The sequence below is a fragment of the Vulpes lagopus genome, chromosome X (genome assembly GCF_018345385.1).
Source record: "Vulpes lagopus strain Blue_001 chromosome X, ASM1834538v1, whole genome shotgun sequence".
NCBI lineage: Eukaryota > Metazoa > Chordata > Mammalia > Carnivora > Canidae > Vulpes > Vulpes lagopus.
In genome coordinates, this window is record NC_054848.1 from 42,304,698 (window position 1) to 42,313,081 (window position 8,384).

The 8,384-nt window shown below is 51.3% G+C and overlaps 1 protein-coding gene across 8 annotated transcripts; it reads right to left on the minus strand.

Annotated features, from left to right (window-relative positions):
- Positions 1-51: 51 nt before the first annotated feature.
- On the minus strand, positions 52-5,341 carry WDR45 (WD repeat domain 45). 8 transcript variants are annotated; one of them, XM_041741940.1, is made up of 11 exons: positions 5,194-5,341; positions 3,621-3,692; positions 3,417-3,491; positions 3,224-3,328; positions 2,216-2,324; positions 1,998-2,092; positions 1,451-1,530; positions 1,127-1,335; positions 945-1,046; positions 716-861; positions 52-472 (listed from the first exon to the last, which is right to left on the minus strand). In XM_041741940.1, exons 2-11 carry the CDS (start codon positions 3,673-3,675, stop codon positions 363-365), a joined length of 1,086 nt encoding a protein of 361 aa, XP_041597874.1. In that variant the 5' UTR covers positions 3,676-3,692; positions 5,194-5,341; the 3' UTR covers positions 52-362. The 8 variants fall into 8 exon arrangements, with proteins under 8 accessions (XP_041597874.1, XP_041597877.1, XP_041597876.1 ...); XM_041741943.1 differs by lacking the exon at positions 3,224-3,328 and adding an exon at positions 3,132-3,191 and having other exon boundaries at positions 2,216-2,321; positions 5,128-5,263; XM_041741942.1 differs by lacking the exon at positions 3,224-3,328 and adding an exon at positions 3,132-3,191 and having other exon boundaries at positions 5,128-5,263.
- Positions 5,342-8,384: the final 3,043 nt, after the last annotated feature.

Genomic DNA, 8,384 nt, shown 5'->3' on the forward strand with positions numbered 1-8,384 from the left:
AGCCGTGAATACTATCAAGGGCCTTTTATTCACATTCACATCAGAGATGTCTGTTTCTGGGAAGGTTTTTTAATCCCCACAGATTTAATCAGGCACTCCCTCTGGGTCCCTAGCAGTCTTCTTCAGGCTGGGAGCCCCAGGAGGTCTGCTCCCTCCCTGGGTCCCCGGCCTGGCCCTGCAGGCACACAGTCACCGAGAAGTGCTTGGGGGAAGTGAGCTGTTTAGGCATAGTGCTGCCGAATGGAAGGGGGGCACCTGCCCCATTAATGCTTGCGGGCTGGTAGCTTCCACAGCACTCCTGATCCCCTGAAGGCTTTGCAATCTGCTGCCACTGCAGGACCCTTGCACAACCCACAGTGTCCTTAAAAGTCATCATCATCACAGATGTCAAGGTACACATCAAAAGCCTCTCTGTTGCAGTTTCCATCAGGAGTGAAGACATATTTGTGGAAGGTCCCATCCACACAGATGGCTGGAAGAGGGGGGGAACGGGTTAAAGGTTAAAAGCTGCTGAAGCCACATGCTCTGATCCTCTCCAGCGACCCAGGGCCCATGGTCTACCTCCAGGCCTTTGTCCACATGCCATCCCTCTCATGGTGGCGTTGAGCTGCCCACTCTAGCTCTCTCAGGCTTTCCATGCCCTAAAATTCCTGCAGGTCCAAAATGCAGGACTTTCCCCATGCCATACCCCGAATCAAGAGCCATTCCCACTCACCGATGACAGAGTTGACGTTCTTGGAAGTATTGCGACCGAACGCGCAGATGCAGGCTGACTCAGCAGGCACCGTGAAGCTCGCCAGGCTCCACTGAGAGTCCACGTACTGCCCAATCATAGGCCCCACCTTGCCCACACGAGCCAGCCTGCAGGCAGCACTGGCTAAGCCCAGGTGTGGTACACGGGCAGGGGGATGGGGACACAGCAGGGCAGGGCAGAGCGTACTCACGCAGAGCGACGGTTGAGGCGGGTATCCTTCAGAGCAAAGATATGGACTGTGCCCTTGTCACTGGAAGCGCAGAGGAAGGAGGAATCGTGGCTGAAGTTGATGCTGGAAGACACAACCAGCAGTGAGGCCCATGTGCCATGTGGCCTGGGGTCACCAGCCCACCACACATACCCTAGGCTCACCAGTAGAGGGTGGCAGGGTCAGTGCCTCGGCGCAATTCCACCAGTTTCTCCTTGGACTGTGTGTCAAAAAGGCGAATGAGGGTGCCTTTCTGAGAGGCTGAGGCTACTACAGTGCCTGGCTGGTTCAGGGACACACAGGCCACGTCACTCTGATGGGCATTGATGGTAAATGGAGCAGATGAAGTGCCAGGCTTTGTGCTCGCCAGGTCCTGTGGCAGAAGGAGCACTTTGGGCTTAGGGTAGTCCAGAAGGCAGAGGTCAACCATCCACACAGGAGCCAGCTCACCCACTTACCCACCTACCCTTGCCCACTAGGCAGCTCACCACAAGTTGCAGACTCCCACACTTGTGTCCTGGGAACACTAGCAGCTGTTTCTCCAGGCTGGGGCAGAGGTCACAAAGCCCTAGGGTGTGAGGACACAATGTTGGTGGGGCAGGGGCTGGTGAGGGGGAGCAGAGTCTCAAAATGGACAGAAGCTGCATAAGGGCCAGGCCTTGACCTTCTGTGATCTAGGTTACCCATGGAACCCCCCAAGTGGCCAGGCAGATTCCCCACCTCCCCATGCAGCTGTGGCGGCCCCAGGAGGGCCCAAGGATCCCTGGCACAGCCACCCGTGTCCTTACTGGGTGTTTCTGACCTCCTATCTGGGGCACCCGGGGGTGGGGGGGGGAGAGAACTGGCTAAAAGGATGGAAAGATGGACAGACTGAGAATGTGAGCAGCTCTCAGTCCACCTGAGCATTTCTACACAAAGACTCTCTCTGCCCCCTCTTTCCTGGCTTCTCTGGTGCCTCTTCCATTCTCTCATTTCTGTCCCTCTGCCCCATCCACTGCCTCCTGCCCTCACACCTGCGTATCTGGGTCCTCTCACCCTTGGGGTTGTCCCGGGTGTCAAACTCGAACAGCTTTTGGGGACTGTCAGGGAAGGAGTACACATAGATGCGGTTCCTCAGCACGATCACAATTCTGTGGGCATCACACAATGCAGGATGTCCGTAAGGGGAGGGCAGGATGCCCATCCAGGACTAACCCTCTTGCCTGCTGTGGGGGACCTCCTACCTCCCCCACCCGGGTCCTCCTCAGGCTCACTTGTCATGGCGCATGCGCACAGCCAGCACTGGCTTGGTGAAGGTGAACTCCAGCACCAGCTTGTCCTTGGAGTCCTTGCCCTCCCGGGCATCGTCCCAGATCAGCACTGCTGGGCAGGTGGGTACGTTGTCGGGGCCAAGATTTAGGGCGAGGGGCAGCCCTGGTGACACAGGACCCACCCCTACTCCCCATGGGACCTCAACCCACTTGCTTGACCTTTTGCTAACACCAATGTGAGCCTCCTATGGCATGAGCGCCTGTGGATATGATGGCTGACAGAACAGGTTTCTCAAACCCTTATACTCATTTACAGATGAAGAAACAGAGGCTTGAGGGGGGTGAGTATCTGGCCAAGGACCTCGTTGCCCATCAGCAACCAAGCAGGGACTTATACCCAGGCCTATAACTTCCCCCTCAGTAACTATTTCTGCCTCCAGGCTCCCAATACATACACCTAGAGGACTTCTGCAATGGATCCTAGGGCTCTGTGACACGCCCAGGCCTCTCTTTCCACGTCCCAGTGGGATCAGCAAAAACCCTTAGAACAAATGGCTCCTGAGGCCCAAAGCCAGAAGGCACCAGGGAGGATGCTTCAAGATTTTTAGACCAATAGGCTGTGTGACTTTGGAAAAGTCATTTAACCTCTCTGGACCTCAGCCTCAATTTCTTTATCTGTAAACATGGGGTTAATAATACTTCCTGCCACAGAGAGTTACCATGAGACTTTAAGTGAGTTAATATGTGTTGAGTGCTTAGAAAAGTCCCAGGCTCACAGCAAGTGCTCCACAGGTAAGGACATGGCAGACAGGAGGCATTCAGTAAGTGTTAAGTGAAAGCAAAACACCAAGCTTCTCAAGCGGTAAGATCCACGACTTCCCAGCTGTAAGCCTCACTGTGGGACTCTGAGGTGCTCTACCATCTTCATCTGCCAGTGCCTCGGGGTGCCTGGGGAAGCCAGGATTCTGGGGAATCTGGGCTGAGGGCAGAGGATGGGATGAGGGCACTTACCTGAGATCTCTGAGAACTTGGGGCTGCTACCACCACCCACCAGGGCCAGCAGGTTGCAACGGTGTAGCATTTCCACCAGACCCATGCTGCCCACCTGCTCGTGGTCTGGACAAGGACCAGGTGTCAGTAGGGGTGGGAACCAAGGCCCAGCCCATCCCTTCTGCCCACTGCCCCACCCTCACCAACGGCTCACCCAGATGCCCCTTCTCCATCAACGGCTCCACGTTGTAGATGCGCACACCTGTCTCCATGGCGCAGCAAAAGCAGCCTGGGAGGATGAGGGAAATTTGAGCTGCCTGAAAGGATGCCCAGCTGAAAGCTAGGGACTTAACACCCACCTCTGGCCATTCTTTCCCTCCCTCCCACCCACAATGGTGCAAGCACAAGCCTCTCTCACTTTGGTCTTGGTTGAAACGGAGGCTGGTCACTCCTCGAAGTGGCTGCTGAGTCATGGTCCAGGATTGCTTCCCTGGACACAAATGGGGATAGAGTTGGGAAGAGTCCTGGGGCTCGCCCTCCAAGTCCCAGAACTTCTGTCCTCAAATGACTTCTTCCTCCTCCTCTACTACCTACTGCTCCCAGCAGGGCCACAAAGAAAACAAAAAAGGGGGATAGTCCTGGGGTCACTAAGCTTCCATGACCCCAAAGAGCATGGCCAGAAACTTCTCCATCTTCTTCCACTTGGTTGACCCCAGCTCCAGGTCTCCCTTGACTTGGACTCCTCATCTCCTTCTTACTCCCTGGCCCTCACTGCTTGTCCAGAAATAATGGGGTAGAGGGTGCCCTTGCCCTAGTGATATCTCTTCCCCACACCCAGCCAATCCTGGTCCATATGCCCCATGTGGCCTGGAACCACCCCCCTCCCACCCACTTCTCATCTTCACACCTGGGCTTAGCATCCCACTCCACCACCTGCCAATAAACAGGGAAAGAGGGCTAAGACATTCACTTCTTCCCACACCTCCCTGGACCTGGCCCTGGTCCACCACCCACAGGACTTCCTCTCCTCCTGCCTTTCTGAGGCTCCCAACCTATTCCACCATGTCAGAGCCCTCGCACACCTTCCCTCTTCCCAGGCTTCTCCAAACCCCCTCAGGATCCCATGCCTAGCTCCAGATGACCCCTTCTCATGCCATGCTAACCTCTGTCCAACCAGGGCCAGCGTGGATGCACCCCAGGCCCCCTTATGCCCTAGATACCCTACAGATTCCCCTATGACTTCAAATCATCCAATCGTCCACTCCTGGGACATCCCCTTTCATGTGCTTTTGTCACTGACTCCAATGCAGACTGGCTTGAACCTACTCCCAGGAATCCCATCCCTCTTACATTCCTCCTCCAGATTCTCTATCCCCGCCCCAAACGCCCTGCCTCAGGGCACGCCTTCCTCACCAAGACTTGCCTAGGACACACCTCCCCAAACCCCCACCTGTAACAACTCAACCCCACCAAGACGCCTGCCCCAGGCCCCTCTAAGATTCCTGCCCTAGAGCACCCATACTCCCTTCAAACCCCCCATCTCCCCAAGACCTTTGCCCAAGTACACCCCTCCCCATTCTCCAAGAGCTCAAACCTACCCTCCCCACCTTGTGCCACCTCCACTGGACCGTCTCACTCCCCAAAGACTAATTCTTAGTACAGCCCCACCTTCCATAACCCCTTTTTGGACCCAAATTCCAAAGTTCTTTGCTACCCAAGAACCCTGCTCCTAGATGCCTCCATTTCCTCATAACCAAGACCGCCCACATACTCCTTCCAACGCCCGCACCCACTTAGGCTGCCTGTCCGAGACTCCTCCCAACCACCAAGACCTCGCTCGGTTCAAGGGACCCACTACCCTAACCCTCTCCCAGACTCCAACCAATTCTGGGATCATGCCCCAGTTCTCCGCTGCCTGCACAAACCTGACCTCCACGCGTGCCCGATCCCAACCCCAGCTGTCGGTGCCGCCCGCGGCCCGGTTTTCTGACCTCCCGGGCCCAGACGCCCGGCTCCGGTGTTTACATTAGGTCTCACTTCCGGGGGAGGGAGTCTGTGACCGGAAGTGACTCATCCTGGCCGGAAAACGCGGCCGCAGCTCTCCTCACTGGGGTTCCAGGTCTTTGGAGCTATGTGAGTCATAGTGGCATCCTCCAGAGGCTGTGCAAGGGCCTGGCTGTCTGAGGGAGCCGAGGAGGGTGGGCGAGAGACACTTTCCCTTGCTGAGCGGAAGAGGGCCGAGCACTCCCCAGTTCGGTCCTGCTCGGAGAGCGAGAGGCGTTAACTTTCTGGGCTAACGAGACTTGGGCCTCCGAGGTGGGCTAGAGCGGCCTTCCTGGCTGGAAATACTTGTCCTCCCAGATTTCCAGAGAGGCGGGTGGGGAGGCCGGGGCGGCCACAGACCTGGAGACCTTGGAAAGCTGAAACTCCCCTTGCCCAGGGGAAGCCAGCCCCTCCCCGCCCTTGGTTTTGTTTACAAAACCAAAAAAATGGGTTTTTACTGGTAAAAGGTAAATGCTTACCGTGGGGAAAAAAAGACCAGTTATGTGCCTACTGGAAATACTTTTTCTTTTTTAAAGATTTTATTTTATTATTTATTCATGAGAGACACAGAGAGAGAGAGACAGAGACACAGGCAGAGGGAGAAGCAGGCTCCATGCCGGGAGCCTGACATGCGACTCAATCCAGGGTCTTCAGGATCAGGCCCTGGGCTGAAGGCGGTGCGAAACCACTGAGCCACCTGGGCTGCCCTGGAAATACTTTTTTAATTCAGCTTTTAACTTTTGAGGTAACTGTGGATTCACATGTAGTTTTGAGAAATAATACAAAGAAATCAGATGTACTTTTAATGGTTTCCCCCAAAGGTAACATATAAAATTAATAGTAACATTACAATCAGGGCATTGACATTGATACCGTCTAGCCATGGTTTTTCTCAAGTGCTGTTTTGATGCTTTTTAAATTTTTTATTAACATATAATAGAAGTCTGTTTTAATTCCAACTTTGTAACTGATTGCTGGCATTCCATGGAATAAATGTAGCATTGCTCAGCTGGGTTGTTTCATGTATGAGGCTGTCAACATACTGTGAATTTGGGCTCCATATACTGCCCTAGGTGTGACTCCATTGCTGTGATCCTTGGCAAGGCCAGTTTTGTGGCATTCTTCAGTGTCTACTGCCTCATGTCCCAGACCATATTTAACTCAATTCAGTTTGGGTTCTGCTATTCCCATGTCTCTGAGACGGCTCTTAACCAGATCACCTGTGAATAATCTTGCTAAACCAGCAGTCATTTCCCTACCCTCTCCTGACTGCCCAATGCATTCCAGTTTCTTACTCTCACTCTCTTGGTTTTATCCTGTTTCTGTCTACTCTTCCACCTTTATCCAATTTCCAAATATTAGAGCATCCTTGGGTATGACTCTGGCCCCTTTGCTTTTGTAGTCAATATTCTCTCCCTAGGGGACTTCAACTTCTCTTGTATCCTTAATTATTGCAAATATTTGGGAGATCCACTAATTTAGGCCTCTAGCCTAGACCTTTTTCCTGAACACCAGACTTAGATACGTATATACGTAAATTATGGCCTGTATGACATCTTCTTGTGATGTCTCTTAAAGTAGCTCACACTTAATACATCCAAACACATCTCAGATTTTTTTGGCTCAAATACCCTCTTGTCTCCCTCATCTCAACTAATGGAACAACAACACTCAGTTTGTCACTCAATTCAAACAGCAGATATATCATGCTTGATTCTTCTCTGTTGTTACTGGCAAATTCTGTTTGTCTCCTTATCAAAAGGTGTCAGAAATAAACACCTCAGTCATTTACTTGCCATCAAGATGGAGGAACAGGGACTGAGTTGGCTTTCTCACCTGAAACAACTCTCCCCCCTCAAAAAGAGCCAGACAAAATACATCAAACAATGGTTTTCAAGACATAGACATCAGGCAGTGAAAAATAGTGATCACTGAAAAATGAGAAACAAGATGAGCCTGACAATTGGCCCAGCATACTGCTTGGAGAGTTTCCATCCTACAGCACAGGAAGGGGAGACTGAGTTAAAAAGCCCTGATGACCTCCCTAAATTGAGATAGTTCAGAGAAACAAGGGTACTTAGAATTCAAAGGACAGAATATCAAGAGAGAGCTGCACAGGGAGAGAATCACAGAAATCTGCAGAGGGTCCCCTGTGAGCATTCAGCAGAGTAGTGATCAGTGCATGCACCGAAAAAACTACCCAAGGCTAGGGAAAGGACCATCCAAATGAATTAGAGGGAACAGGGCCTGGCACACTGGCAAGGAATAGTTCTTGCTCCTATAAACTAGACTGGGAAAACTCACAATTTGTAAAATACACAGGAAAGTCTTGCCTCAGTCATGGAAAAAAACTAACTGTAGACTTAGTACTGCTGCAGACCCACTTAACAAATCATAAGTCAGGAAGATTTATAAGAATAATAATAATCCAGCACCTAAAAAAGTAAAATTTATGATGTCTGTTTCCAAACAGACATGATCAGGCATAAAAAGGCATAAAAAGAAGCAGAAAGTGGGCAGCCTGGGTGGCTCAGCAGTTTAGCGCCTGCCTTCAGCCCAGGGTGTGATCCTGGAGACCTGGGATCCAGTCCCACGTCAGGCTCCCTGCATGGAGCCTGCTTCTCCCTCTGCCTGTGTCTCTGCCTCTCTCTCTGTGTCTCTCATGAATAAATAAATAAATTAAATAAAGAAAGAAAGAAAGAAAGAAAGAAAGAAAGAAAGAAAGAAAGAAAGAAATTCTTTTTTAAAAAAGGAAATACAAAAAAATAAATAAATAAAAAAGGAAATACATACAGTAACATGGAAGAACCTTAAAAATAAATGCTAAGTGAAAGAAGCCAGTCAACAAAGAACTGCATATTGTAAGATTCCATGTACAAGATGTCCAAAATAGGCAAGTCCATAGAGACAGAAAGTACATTAGTGGTTGCCTAGGGCTGACAGCAGCAGTGATGGCCCATGGGTGTGGGGGGTAGGGTGGTGATTGGGATCAAAGAGCACTGACTGCTAAGGGGTATGGGGTTTCTTTTTAGGTTGATGAAAACATTCTAAAACTGTGTGTTATAATGGTTGCACAACAGTAAACTAAAAAAAAAAAAATCATACACTTTAAATGATGAATTATAGGGCAGCCCCAGTG

What these genes read in the sequence shown, in the direction of transcription:
- WDR45 (XM_041741940.1), bottom strand. Translation starts at nt 3,675, where the DNA reads ATGACTCAGCAGCCACTTCGAGGAGTGACCAGCCTCCGTTTCAACCAA. An exon ending in CAAGTTCTCAGAGATCTCAG is followed by an intron (nt 2,325 to 3,223) that starts GTAAGTGCCCTC and finishes CCACCTGCCCAG; the next exon opens with CAGTGCTGATCTGGGACGAT. An exon ending in GTGGGAGTCTGCAACTTGTG is followed by an intron (nt 1,336 to 1,450) that starts GTGAGCTGCCTA and finishes CTTCTGCCACAG; the next exon opens with GACCTGGCGAGCACAAAGCC.